We start from the raw sequence: 15670 nt of genomic DNA, 5'->3' as shown, positions 1-15670 counted from the left end.
AATATAAAACAAATCAAAACAGAACTTAAAAGAGGATGAAATAAAAATAAATACAAACAAATGGCAAATGTTTTTCTTCCACAATTGTTCATTTTCATGTTTACATTCTTTATGCCCTGTTGATTTTGTACCCTCCACTGCAACAACTGGAAAAGGAATAGTTCGGAGTAGATGACCATCATCAATGGTAAATTTCTGTTTGATCTGAGATAAAATCACACGTAATACTAGAGTAGGAAGATTATGAGATGTATAAATGACATTTTAGAATAATAGTGCTGACAGGTCGTGCATATCTTATTCTAAAATTGGATCGTATGTTTTAGTGGGAGATTCAAGTTCTTATAATTTTAAAAAAGTCTTTAAAGTTGCTTTAAACTGAATCAATTAAACTGGATTGTTCTTGATTTTTTATTTTATTTTAATGTAGTTTAGTTTATCTTAGTTTTCCTCAAAAATCATCTTTTGCAACCATTTATTTAAACTCAAATTAGAAATACTTCTACGGATGACCATGAATTGAAAAGCAGTTTATAACTATATAGTACACACTAAAATCAATTTATTTCTTGAGTGTTAAATGATTAGGAATTATAAAAATTAAATATTCTTTCTCTGTTCTTGCAATGTGCAATCAAAATTGCAGAGCTTTTGAAATAAGAAGCTATTGCTCTTCTCTTTGTGGGAAATATCTTCTGTTTGCAATGGTGTGAAGGTCAAGTCATGTGAACAGTGAACCCTGAAATCTCCAACCTTTATTAAAAAGCTCTCAAGCCTCATTTGGTCAGTCTTTCCTTGTTAATCTAGAAGAGGCTTTCTGCATTAATATTACACCATTCAACACCCATTAGATTGTGGGACACAGATGTCCAGGGAAAGAGTGTTTTTGCTATATTTTTCAAGAAAATAATAAACTTTCCCCTTTTACTGCTCATGTTTTTTATCACCTTTTGCTGATACAGTCATGTGTTAGTTGTTTAAAGTTAAATTTTTCTAGCTATTCATAGAACATGTGATCTAACTCCTAAATTTGAATTGTGTAACAGTATATTTATGTCAGAAGATGAAAATGACACTCAGGTTTAGACTAAGAAAATTTTATTCCAGAAGAAAAAAACCAAGCAAACAGAGCTTAAATAAATAATATAAGATAATTAGATTAACAGATTTCTGAATCAAAAGGGATGTAAAACAATACAGATATCCAATTAATTTAACTAAATTAGTTTTTCTTAGCTTCCCTCAAACGTCTGTGTTTCCTTGATTGTAAGTACATGGTGAATTTGTTTTGCCTTCTATAATGTTTTGGAGAGTTAACATTTTGAAAGCAGGTGTGGCTTTGTGACTATGACACAAAATTATCATCTCAATAATTGGGATTCTACCCATACTATTGGAAAGCCCTGTTCTGCTACAAACGGAACAAAAAATAATAATCATAAAACTTAGCATTTGTTGAGTCTAGTTATTATGCCTAGTCTAAGGATCATCTTAGTGAATCTTCCCACCGTCCTATGAGTTAGTGGGTATTATTTTCCTTGTTTAAAATGAAAAAAATTTAGTTTAGAAAGGCTAACTTGCCTAAAATCACACATCTAATAAATATTAAAACAATGAAAGTCAACCTTATTATCAAACTAATTCAATGAATACCTCCCACTATATCAAAACTGTCACAAAAATTCAGTCCTTGGGGTTTTGAGTACATTTTCAATTATGTTTAAAAGACCCTTTTGAAAGTACAGATTTAAAAATTTATATAATGCCAAACATTTTTGCTGCTGATGAAATGGAAAGAACCACAGGTCTAGACTATTAATTTCTTACCTTCTACAGCTGGAAAAAATCTATATATCAATGTGGAGACTAACAGCAAGGTATTCTGAGAGACAGAGGTGTAACTTTTCCTTTAAATAAACCCTTTGTGCCTACAATATACTATGCATGTAAATGGTTTTAATGTATTATAATAATTGAATTAATGTCTATGTAGACTATTGTTTTTCCTGAGTGGAATGTTGAGTATATTTAACTCTTGATTGTATTTTCATATACGGTAGATTATTTACATGATATTTTAGAAAAGTGTACTAATTCATTTTTATTCACAGTAGTACACAGTTATCACCAGTGGATACCAGCGAAGAACTACTATCTTATTCTACTATTGTGTCACTATCGTTTAGTAATTCCACACACTTGACATTCTGGAAATGTTTGGTAAGGGGATGAATTAAATATTGCTAATTTGAGTAATAAAATCTTTTTCTTCCTTGATTATGCCATGAATTGTCCCTTTTGGTTGGCTTTAATTCCACTGTTCTCTCTGACAGAAATTGTACTTTTATTTCTCCATAAAGAAAATGAACATTATCCTATATGTGTCTTTATTGTTGTTTAACTACATGTATTGAGTTCTGAATCTTAAATAGAAATTCAGTTTTATTTTTTGTTTGTAAAAGCGTTTGTGTTTCCCATTTGTGGAATAGTATTTGCCTTTTTGACATTAAATGCCTCTATATTCTTTAGGTCTTCTTTAATCAATTACTTGTTTTATTTCTTTTTATTGATATTTAGGTTTAATATCTTGGTATAGAGCCCTTAGGTGTGATTCACTTTCACAATAACCTACACTACTGGAAATGTGTAAGTACTAGTTTTGGTCAGCTGCAAATATTTTCAAGCATTATGTAGGGTTGCATTCATACAATCCTGTGACTCAATATGACTCTAAAAAGATTCTCTTAGAATAGAGTCAACCCTCTGTATCTGTAGGATTCAACCAACCATGGATTAAAAATATTCCAAACAAACAAAAAAAAGGATGGTTACATCTGTAATGAACACGTATAAACATTTTTCTTGTTAGTATACCCTAAACAATATAGTATAACAAGTATTCACATAACACTTATAATGTATTAGGTATTATAAATAATCTAGAGATGATTATACAGGTAAGTATACAGAAGGATTTGCATAGGTTATATGCAAATATTACAATATTTTATATTAGGGACTTGAGCATTCAAGGATTTTTGGCTCCAAAAGTGGGACCCAAAGTGGGTCCTGGAACTAATCCCCCACAGATACTAATAATGGACAGTGGTGTTTACTTTTTAAATTTTAGAAAAGGTGTGCTTTGGTAGATATTAACATTGGACTATGCATTTCTATGTAACTGATTTACGAAAACAGGATGAATGAACATCCTGTAAGGTAATACACATAGTTGTGGGGCTTGCTAGTTAGCATGTCTTTTTTATTTAATCAAGATAATATTTTATTTATATTTTCCTGATATAATGGATTAGTATAGAAAAAGTTTTCTTAAAATTTTAGTTAGGAATGAAATTGTTCAAATTAGAAAAGAATTGCATTTAGTTAATTTAATTGACCAAAACCAACCATAAACATTACCTCAACCATGTGGTCACCAATAAAATTAGTTCAAGTAATGATGCTTATTATTCTGTACATGCTGTTGCTCACTTCAACATACACCTGGCTCGAGTAACCATATAATATAAGGATTCAATTTAGAGACTTAAATTATAAATTATATGTTGAGCTAATCAGACCAGACTCCTCTTTTAATGGAAATAATAAATGATGGAAGTTATAATTTCATTAGAGAAGAAACATTTTTGGGTTAATTGAATTGAGATAACTCAGTTTTCACTAAATTTTCGAACTCTGTTTTTTTCTTTTCATGTTTGCATAACTTATACCTTATCTCCACAACTGTATCTAATTTTCTTAAAATCTGCAGAAAAATATGACAATATTTTCTTTAATCTGCAAGTGTAACCATGCTTTATAACGCTATCCTTTGCTATTGTTTTCTGACAGCTGCCAGACGACAGATAGCTGGCCTTTTTGGCTTACACACCAAGACCTGCTTCTCCTGTACTTTGCTCCATCGCGTTGAGATCTTTTATTAACGTCGAACTACAGCAGCCTTCTGTCTCTGGACTGCAAATAAGAATTACTCTGGGAGAGGTCTGGAATTTGTTCCATTATATGCTGGAACAGGGCCAAAGTCTGACTACTTGATTTTGAGTCTAGTGACAGGTTTAGTATCTGTTTTCTCAAGAAGCCAAGAGATTTGAAACACACTCAAAGCCTGCTCTATTCCCCAAGATCTGAGATATGAATATAACCTAAAATATCAGCCATTATCTTCTGAATTTGACAATTGGTGGTATTAAATGGGAAGATCATGTGAAAATTCAAATGCACCTAAAAGAGAGGAAAGATAAAAAAAGAATTATTTTTCTGCTTTTTGTTGTACCAGGATAAAACTCTTTTAACTTCAGGAAGATGAGTTGCTGAAATTATATTTGAATATGATTGTGGGTACAATATTTTCAGATCTACTAAAATGAGATAATTCTGAAGATAGCCCTATTCTAGAGTCTCCTAGTCAAACCATGCTTATGCAATCAAGTACTTTTTCTATGTGCTGGACACTATGCTAGGAACTTTAGATATATTATTTTATTAATAATTAGTCTATGTGCTCACATCATAAAGTAGCTTTTTTTCTTCCACATTTTATACAAGTGAAAAGTGGTAATTGTAGACATTAAGTAAATTGGCCAAGTAACATTCTCATGAACAATATACTAGTAAGAGTAGGGAGAGTAAAACATTCATTACACTTTTGAGGTGGGGATTCTGTACCATAAGACCCCATAATAATAAAAAGTGAGATCTAAAACTTCCTTTAGATATTAAAAAGAATAAAAGATCTGAGAGTTCATGGAATTCAACCATCATCTCCCTACAAATGAAACTATTAAAGACAGAAAATTGGGACAGCATGTCTACAGACATACAGATAATAGCTAATAGAAACTGACAAAACTTAATGCAGGACTTCTGCTTCCTAACTTATATATATATTTTTTCATTTATCATGTGGAAATGTTGGAACATTTTTTAAAAAAACCTGAGTTGTACTGAGATATTAGTGCATCCTTCAAACAAAACCCTGGGGAACTGGAGGTGGTGCTGTGATCAGCAGAGAAGGCACCAACAGGAGAGGTGGCATCTCCAAAAGAAGAAAGTCAGCTCCCTTTACAATTGCACTCACAGTTTGTCATCACACTTTTCCTTAAAACTATTAATACAAATTACAGTCTCAGATTATTAGTATTTGATAGTGCATTATATAAACTTGTGATAGCTAATCTTTTGTGTCAATTTGATTGGGCCATGGGGTCATACATTATTCTGGATGTTTCTGTGAGGATGTTTTTGGATGAGATTAACATTTCAATTGGTACTGTCCCTCAGGTGTTTGGGCTTCATTCAATCAATTGAAAGCCTGACTAGAACAAAGAGGTTGACCCTTCCCTGAGTAAGAGAGGATTCCTTTCACCTGATTGCCCTTGAACTAGAGGTTGACTTTTTCCTGTCTTTGGACTCAAACTAGAAGAACATCATCAGCTCTTCCTGGGTCTCCAGCCTACTGGCCTTAGGACTGAAACTACAACACCATCGGCTCTCCTGGTTTTTAAGCTTGGGACTCAGACTTTATACCATTACCTCTCCTAAGTCTCCAGCTTTCCCACTCACCTTGCAGATCTTGGGAAATGTCAGCTTCCGTGATCATATAAGCCAGCTCCTAATAAATCTCTTTAGCATACATGCATCCTATTTGTTCTGTTTCTCTGAAGAACTTTGATGAATATACATATTGTTTACTATTTTCCACTTTTACTATGCAGAATTTTCTTTTCATTGTTGTTCTGATTAGAGGGAATAGTCTATACTTTCAAATAAAAATTTAATTACATTAAGAAAAATGTCATAATAATGGCAACATTCATAACATTTATATTTTCTGATATTAAGCCACATTATGAAATAGGAAGTCAAGTGTCATATTTTGATTTTGATTTTGGCTTTAGTGATATACATGAATGCTATCTTGTAAAATATTAGATATGATTCTTAAGTCTTATTGCTTGCATTATAAACTCTTTGTTTATAAAATTTCTTAAAAAGTGGAAAAGACAGTAAAAACTCTTTCTGTGCTCATCTCCTCTAAAAAATATACTCATAGAAAAACATTTTGTAAATTTCTTCATTGTCTAACCATTGGCTCTACATAATTTTGCCTTTAGGAAATATTTGATGGCATGGCTTCAATGAGTTATTTATGTATTCATTTTTCAGGCTATATGATCTTATTTCAAAATCAACCATGATATAAACAAGCAAACCCACATGTACAAAAGCAATATCCAACAATGAACAAAGAGTGTAGATATACCTACCTCACTAAAATTTCCCTCTGACTTAGTTGGCAAATCAGACAGTAGAAGTTACTAATGCATTACAAACTTTTCATTATTTAATAGCAGAAAGTGCATACACTTTAGAGAAATTTTCTGTGTAATGGCTAATACCTACTTTAATTTATTGCAGGCATATTATGTACCAAGCATTGCACTAAGAACTTTGTTATAGGAAATTAGAGATCGCTCTACTTACTAAACCAGATGGCACTTTTATTCTTTTAATGACAATGGTTGGGAATCACAGGACACAAGGAAGTTCTGGTTGAAAGGTTTCACCAAATATTTTACTCCCCAGTAAGTAAATATCAACTAATAGTTGATATTTTCTGCACTTATTTTGGCCCTCTGGCTGAAGGTGAGAAGTTTCAGTTTAAGAGAATTTAGTCCAGGATTGTTGACAAGGTTCCCAGGCCTTATATTAATATTTTATCCAAAATATAAGTGATTCTTAATTTTTTAAAATTTTTATTTATTTATTTATTTATTTATTTTTCAGAGTATATTGGAGGTACAAACTTTTTGGTTCCATCAGTTGCTTTTGTGTCCTTTGAGTCAAAGTTGTAAGTATGCCCATTACCAAGATAGTGTGCCTTATACCTGTTAGGTGTGAATTTACCCATCCCCTTCACTCCCCTCCCACCTGCATGGTTTTTGTTGAGTTTTACTACTGTATGTGCATGTGAGTGTTGATCAATTAGTTCCATTTTAACAGTGAGTACATGTGGTGCTTGTTTTTCCATTCTTGCCATACTTTGCTGAGAAGAATGGTCTCCAGTTCCATCCAGGTTGTTATAAGGGGTATTAGTTTACCATTTTTTTTTAACGACTGAGTAGTTCTCCATAGTATACATATACCACATTCTATTAATCCACTTATGTATTAATGGGTATTTCGCTTGTTTCCACATGTTTGCGATTGTGAATTTTGCTGCTACAAACATTCGAGTGCAAGTGTCTTTTTAATAAAATGGCCTTTTTTATTTTGGGTAAATACCTAGTAGTGGGGTTGCTGGATCAAATAAATGGTAGGTCTACTTTTAGTTCTTAGAGGTATCTCCATACTACTTTCCATGGAGATTGTACTGGTTTGCAGTCCCACCAACAGTGTATAAGTGTTCCTTTCTCTCTGCATCCACACCAACATCTGTTGTTTTGGGACTTTTTGATAAAAATCATTCTCACTAGAGTTAGGTGATATCTCATACTGGTTTTGATTTGCATTTCTCTGATGATTAGAGACACCGACGATTTTTTCATATGTTTATTGGCCGTTAGTCTATCTTCTTTTGAGAAGCTTCTGTTCATGTCTTTTTTTTTTGCCCACTTTTTAATGGGGTTGTTTGATGTTTCTTGCTGATTTTCTTGAGTTCTCTGTAGATTCTGGTTATTAGCCCTCTATTGGATGTATAGCATGCAAATATTTTTTCACATTCTGAGGAAGACCCCAAAGGCAATCACAGCAACAACAAAAACAAATAAATGGGATCTGATTAAATTAAAAAGCTTCTGCACAGCCAAGGAAACAATCAATAGAGCAAACAGACAACCTACAGAACGGGAGAAAATATTTGCATGATTCTTAGTCTTGACTGAACTATACAATCACCTAGCAACTTTTATAGAACACTTAGGCTGAAAACCCCTTCCATAATTTCTGATTTAAATAATATTATGTTTGCCATGCAAACATATTTTTTAAAGTCTTCAAAGGTACAGGAAAAGCTGAGAACTGTTGGCACAGATGGAGGGGTAATGGGACCTCATTTTAACTTTTTCCTTGGCTGAAAAGGCAGAGACAGTAGCTGGTATTCAACACTCTCCTCAAACTTTCCAGGACCTACTCCTAGTTGATATTGTTTGAACAGAAATATTATTTCTCATCTTGTTGATGCTATTTGACCTTAAATGTGGGGGAAGGCCTCTTCCTAAATAGGGCAGACAAAAAGATCAGTCAGAAAAATGCTTAAACACAAGGAACTTTAAGCATTGAATTTGCATTTGTTATTCCTTCCCTCTCAAGTGCAAATACAGCTCTTGTGCCAAGCAAGGAATGACAAAAATCACAGGATGCATTGACATTTGGCATACTTTGTATAGGATCAAGTGTAATACTATTTATGTCTCTCACAAGAAGGAAAGAGTATTACATAGGCAGGCAATGGGGGAAGGTGGTTTAGAGCCATGTAAAATTTTCCTAAGGATTAACAGAATGCACAAAGCAAGAACAACTTGACGAGGCACTGAAATTCTACTCAAGCTCCACTCAACAGATCCTGTGCCCTGGCACAGGTCAGTGTCAGCAGGACAGAGGTGGTGTCATTTTTTGATTGGTCTACCAAGAGCAGGGGAGGGTGCTACTGTTTCCTGACTATGCAAAATAACATAGCAGTCAGAAAAACATACCGTGGAATAGTTTCTCTACCACTTACTAGTCTTATTACCTTTGACTAGATAGTTAGCCTTTCTATGCCTCAGTTTCTCCATTGCTAAAATGAGAATAACAATAAATACCTAATTAGGTGATTAAGGGGATTTACTGACTTATTATTTGTAAAGTGCTTAGAACTACCCCTGTCTGTTATAAAAGTTAATGAAATATAAGGGCTTGTTAAATAAAATAAATGAATAACCAGGCCCTTTCCAAGAGGAAACTGTTTTGGTTCTCTAAAAGGGAGTTCTTTATGTGTAATTAGAGGTCTGCAAACACTTTTGTCATCTCTATTTAATTTGGGTATCGTAATAACTCTATATGGTAGGTTTTGTCCTACTTTCAAAGATGAAGAAATTGAACTTAGAGAAATTAAGTAATTATACAAATTATATACTTAATGATTTGCAGAGCTGGCAACCAATTATCACTTAGAGTTGATTTAAAGATTGTGCTGTTACCCAAAATTATAGTACCTTACTTTATAATCCATGTGTAATAAAGTAGAATGTTTGGTAAATTACATAAAGGTGCTAGCAAAATGGGCATTTCTTTATGAAAGTTGTGGTTTAACTAAAATTGCAATTAGCCTACACCTAACACTTTCTATCTCCTTTCCCTCCTTTTTTTTTACCTCTTGGCACATATTACTGAATAATTTAATTATTCCTCATTTATTTTCTGAATTCCTATTAGACTGTAAACTCCATGAGGTAGGTATTTGGGGTTCATTTTGCTCCGTGCCTAAGATTAGGCAATCAATAAATGTGACCTGAAAGAATAATGTATGAACCCTCCTTTTCCTAAGCAAAGATGGATTTTTTTTGAAAAGTTATGAAAGTATCTACTATTAATTTATTTTTAAATAGAGCCTGAAGACTCTAGATGCATGAATACTAAAATTGGCTATGACATAACCCTTTCAGTGTTCTTATGAACTAACTAAACCATTAGAAGGTGGTGAATTAAAATCAATTACTACAGTACGCCCTCTAACAGTCTGGGGGTTGGGGGTGCTGACCCCCTCCATAGTTGAAAACCACATATAACTTTGACTCCCCAAATACTTTACTAATAGTGTATTGTTGACAGGTTGATAGGAAGCCTTACTAATAACATTAGCAGTCAACTAACACATATTTTGTTATATGTGCTATATAGTCTATTGCTATAATATAGTAAGCTAGAGAAAAGAAAATGCTATTAAGAAAATCATAAAGAAGAGAAAACACATGGTACTATACTATACCATGTTTATTAATATGGTAGGTTTATATGGTCTGTTTACTAGATAAATCATCTGTCCAAAATGGCAGGCAACCACAGCTGCAGACCTCACTGTATGGTACCTTTCAAGCAATTCAACTTTTTCTTGTAATGTCATGATTTTTTTTCTGCTTGGAAGCACTCCCAGCATCACTAGTGGCACTTTGTATGGATCCTGTGGCGTTATTAAAGGTTTACAGTATTGCACTAAACAATAAAAAATAGACCAACAACTGCAAGAGATCACTTTTTATTTGATACACAGTTTACTAGAGAGATGAACTATTCACATGGAGATGATTAGCATCACATGATGTTTTAAGTGGATACTCGCAACCCTTGAGCTCACGGCAGTAACAACAGGAGGTAGCTACAAAATCATTACAGTAGAGCAGTGTGTACTATAGTAAATTTTATGCAGTTATGATTTAATACTGTATCTTTATGTTTATTTACATTTCTCTTGACTGCAAATGACACCATGTGTGGTCTGTGTTTGTATGCGTAAGTTTTAATGAATTTTACCTTTTTATAATAGAAATGCATGTATTTTATGTTAGTAAATAAAATAGACTATTATTTACATATATTTTATGTATTCATGACATATCTTTTTCTTAATTTTTTCAATTTTTCCAGGCCATACAGTTCATCTGTCAGTCTTTTCAAATTGTCGAAAATCTCCAAAAAATTGTCCAATATATTTTTTGAAAAAAAATCTGCATATAAGTGGACCTCCACAATTAAAGCCCATGTTGTTCAAGGGTTAACTATATTTTAAATCTTTCATGAAGGTTAATTTTTATGTAGTATTTGTATAGTACTTTTTTATTCACCAGTGATAATTCTAAATGCTTGATATATATTAACTAATTTAATCCTCAGATCTACCTTATATCTTTCAAATATATTTTGCGTATTCTACAGATTGAAGAAGAAATCACAACAAGAATTACAAAATATTTTAAACTGAGTTACACTGAAAATAATATATCAAAATTTGTGGAAGGCAGCTAAAGCAGTGCTTAGAGGAAAAAGTATAGCTTTAAATATTCATACCAGAAAAGAAGGACTTTACTTTTAGTGATATAACTTTCTACCTAAAATATTTAGAAAAGGAGAACAAATTCAAGGAAAGATATAATACAGATAGGAAGAGAAGAAATAAATTACAGAGAAAATGGACAAACAATAGAGAAAATTGTAAAAGCCCAAACGACTCTCTGAGAATATTATTAACATTTGACATCTACTGATTTTAATTCACAAAATAGTGAAAAACACACATCATTATAGATACGATAGCTATTTTAATAGTAATAAGAATATACTATGATCAATTTTATGGCAATACATGTGGCAATTTTGACAAAATGGACAGATATATTGTAACTCATTCAAGAGTTGAAGGGAAAATAGAAAATCTGAAAAGCCCTCTTTGTACTTAATACGGTCTTTAAATTTTTCACGAGCCACTTCCTACAAAGATAACTCCAGAAACAAATGGTTTCTACTGGCGAATACCATGAGTGAGAAATGACTCATTATAAAAAAACTATTATGAGGGCAGCATAACCCTTATACTAAACCTTAAAAAAGTTAATATAAAAAACTTAGAAACCAGTCCTCATGAACTTAGATGTAAAAATCATTTACAAGATATTTGCATATTCAATTCAACAATATATAAAGTATATATCTGTATCATTCAAGGTTTTGCCAGAGAAAAAGAACCAGTAGGAGATTAGATAGATGATAGATAGATGATAGAGGACATTTATCGATAGATACATACATACATACATAGTTACTTTTATTATAGGGAATTGGCCTTCATGATTTGTGGGAGTTGGCTAAGTAAGTATTAAATTCATACAGCACTCATTCAGGAAGGAAAGATCATGAGCAGGCATAAAGCAAAGTTTTATCTTCAGACAAAATTTCTTTTCTCTCTAGAGGAAACCTCAGCTTGATTTTAAGGGATTCCATGCATTCAGTCAGGACTAACTCAGGGAATGTATTCAGCATAATCTCCCTTACTTTTAACATCAACTGATTAGGGGTTTTAATTGTATTTATAAAATACTTTCACAGCAATGCCTAGATTATTATTTGATTGAAAAATTGGAGACTGCAGCCTCCCCAAATTGACATATCAATAAAGTCATCACAGTATTACATATTGATCCAGTGGGATTTATCTCAGGATTGCCTGTTTTATATAATATTTGAAAACAAATTAATTTACCGCATTAACAAAGAATAAAAGCGATGAAAAATTCAGCACCCATTCATGCTAAATATCTTTTGATCTTTGAAAGACACTTAAAATAAAAAGGAAATAAATATATTCCAAATGTATTTATCTGCCAAAAAACTTGTGTCCTAAATATATAAATAATTCTTACGTGTAAATGATTGGCAAAGAATTCAACAGATACTTCACAAGAGAAAATATTCAAGTGGTTCTTAAGCAAGTGAAAAAATGTTCAATATCACTATTCATCAAGGAAATGCAAATCAAAGCCACAGTGAGATACCACTGCAGATTCATTAGAATGACTACAATTACAAAGTTGGCAGCACCAAATATTGGTAAAAATGTGCAGCAACTGGAGTTCTCAAACATTGCTAGGGGAAGGTAAGATCATACAGCCACTTTGGAACAATTTGGCAGTTTCCTATAAACTTAAGAGATATAAATGTTTAAATCTTTTGCAATCAAAAATAGAAAAGTCACTCTTAGATGGAATAGAGATCAGAATTCTTTTTCATATGGAATTTCAAAAATGCATTGTAGAGACACACTATTGGAACAGAAATCCTGAACAAACAAACAAAAAAAGCAAATAGAAAAAAAATACACCTAACTCTTCTGTTGTGAAAACAAATATGTTTTCCACATTACACTATGCAGGAGATTTCATCATTACCCATTTTTATTCTGAAACTTATCATAGCCATTAAGATCAACAATAAATAAGAGAAAATTCTATTATAGAGGGTTCTTTCTTCCTTAGAAGACTGAAAACTTACAGTTTCACAAATATCAAAATAGCAGGTCTGTTTTATGTAATATTTCATGTAAAGAATTTATAAGATTTATAAATTAAGTTTGCTTTAATATCCTCTCACATCTCCATGAAGTTATTTATTTAGTCATTGGAAAACCATTATAACAACACCTTTAAGTCATAGAGAGTGCATACATTTACCTAGATTTCTTTAGATATGGTTATCCACTCAAGTCCTAGGAGCTGTGACAGGATGGATAGATTGAGTGCTATAAAAAGATGGTGTAGTATTCATATCGGAGCGGCGGTGGCAATTCATGCTGGTGGTCTGGCTCCACTGGGCAGGGGGTAATTTTAATGGTTTGGGGGTGGATTTTAGTTTAATCTTTCCTTTCTAGCTTCCCATTGATGGCCAGTGCTCTGGTTCTAATTAGCTGAGGCCATGGCAGGAGTCGGAGCCACGGAGCAGGCAGCTGAGTATGTCCTAGAGAAGGTGAAGAAAGCCAAAAAGAAATTAGAAGAGAATCCATATGACCTTGATGCTTGGAGCATTCTCATTTGAGAGGCGCAGGTTTAGTGATATAGGATTACATTTCCTTCTCTATGGGTCCAATCACACTACTTGATTCTGCAGTAAATAATATTTTCATAATCGTAACATTGTAAATGCTATTTATTAGTTTTCAATTTTAGAATCAACCCATAGACAAAGCACAGAAGACTTATGAATGCCTTGTTGCCCAGTTCCCCAGTTCTGGCAGATTCTGGAAGCTGTACATTGAAACAGAGGTTACTATTTTATTTTATTTTTTCTTATATAGCATCTGATGGGAATTGCAGCATACGCTATAGTGACAGAAAACAAGTTAGGAAGATAGAACAACTGGGACAAGGAGGATTTAAATATCTCTTGCCTTTATTTTGTAAAATAGGTATGAAGGAGTAATTAAAATGAATTTTTGAAATTTGGGTCTTTTACAAGCTGATGATTGTTGCATTTTGGAATTACAACAACATTAAAACAGTTTCAATGGTGAAAAAAAGGGTAAATTGATAATATTCCTTACTTTTCAATATTAAATGGTAGTTCTGACTATGAGGCTGTATTACTACTTACTTTCATTTTTCACTCCTGAGTATCTTTAAAGGTATGGGCACTGTATTTATAGGAAATAGCTTTAACCTAAAATTAGGCAGAAAATCAAGAACTTTATGTTTACTTGTGGGGTTTTCAGTCTTCTTTGAAGGATGTAGGAGGAGCTAAAGAGGGAGAAAATGGCGCAGCAGGCACCATCAGAGTGTGGGCATGTTCTGATTTTCCTCCATTTTTGCCTGAAATTAATTAAAAATAAACTAAACCAAGCAAAAAAGAAAAATATAAAAGAAATCCAGCAACATAAAAGTAAAATAAAATATTAAAGCATGCAAGAATAAAGACTTTCCAAAGGGTCAAGCAATGCAGAATTATTCCTGATGTGAAACTTCAAATATGTATTGTACAGAACTATTAGCACGGAGCTATTATGACTCCTCCACTTTGCTTGTTATAGAAGAAGCTTGAAAGTGAGTCACCCAAGTTTATTCTTGATTTGAAGAAGAGCCATATATGGACAAAGCTCTTGTTAGAAATGCAGCAAGTAAACAAATAAGTACCAAATAACATATAATTCTTAACGTTTGTTGGAATTATGAGTATTGTATTAATATATTCAATTTTATAATTATGTATATATAATATACAATGTACAATGCAAATACAAATGATTTTTGTATCAGTCAGCCTTTCTCACAGTATCATAAAATGATGAAAAAGGTTTAACCTGGGGTTATTTGTTGTGTATGCCAATTGAATTGCTATAAGCTTGTGATGTTTTGTGCATTGCAATTTATACTATTAGAGTTAAATTATATAGGTTTTTACATCATTATAATGAAATAGTTGAATTAACACCTTGGAAAAAATTGTCTGTAAATTTCATTTGTGAGCCACAAAAATTGTGCCATTTGTGTCTAACCTCATTATAGTGACAAGTCTGTCTAAGTTCTTTTATAATATTATGTACTATAATGAAATCTAATTGACTTTAATTTTCTGAGACAGATTTAATATCTCAATATATAGGTTATTTATGTTGAATAATAACTTGGTAATTTTTTCAATGTAATATATGTATAAGTTTTCTTTTTTCTTTTAACCGTGTACTTGGTTCATGCTGAGGGTATGTGTGTGTTTTAATTTGTAAATGTTAACTGCCCACATTTAATATAAATAATAAATGACCAACACAGGGGTTTTGCTGTAACCTAGAGGTAGAAATAGAAAATAGACACTAAAACTTAAAAGAGATAGAAATAAACATAATTTTATCACTTTTTGGTACATATAATGAAGGCTGTTCATGTATCTTCCTTTTACATCTCTTGGAAGTAGCGTTTCCAAGTGGGCATATTTGAAAAAAACTTCAAAGTATCATAAGAGATTAAGTAAAGCTGTTGATTTTTATGAATGATTGGGTCTCAGACAATTAATTATTCTGAGATCTATAGAAAGAAATGTTAACATATATTTTTGTTTATTGGTTCAAAAATGACATTTTCTAGACACCTCAATCTCCAAAGTCAAGTCCTCCTTTTCCTAGTTTGATGCCATG

At 32.3% G+C, this 15670-nt stretch overlaps 1 protein-coding gene across 1 annotated transcript; it reads left to right on the top strand.

The window, feature by feature from the left end:
* Window positions 1–13461: 13461 nt before the first annotated feature.
* LOC123632157 (cleavage stimulation factor subunit 3-like) lies at window positions 13462–13581 on the top strand. Its single transcript, XM_045542250.1, has one exon. It carries the CDS (start codon window positions 13462–13464, stop codon window positions 13579–13581), a length of 120 nt encoding a protein of 39 aa, XP_045398206.1.
* Window positions 13582–15670: the final 2089 nt, after the last annotated feature.

The sequence above is a fragment of the Lemur catta genome, chromosome 2, assembly GCF_020740605.2.
Source record: "Lemur catta isolate mLemCat1 chromosome 2, mLemCat1.pri, whole genome shotgun sequence".
NCBI classification, from domain to species: Eukaryota; Metazoa; Chordata; class Mammalia; order Primates; family Lemuridae; genus Lemur; species Lemur catta.
The sequence above is the reverse complement of the archived record's forward strand: the minus strand, read 5'-3'. Positions and strand labels throughout refer to the sequence as shown.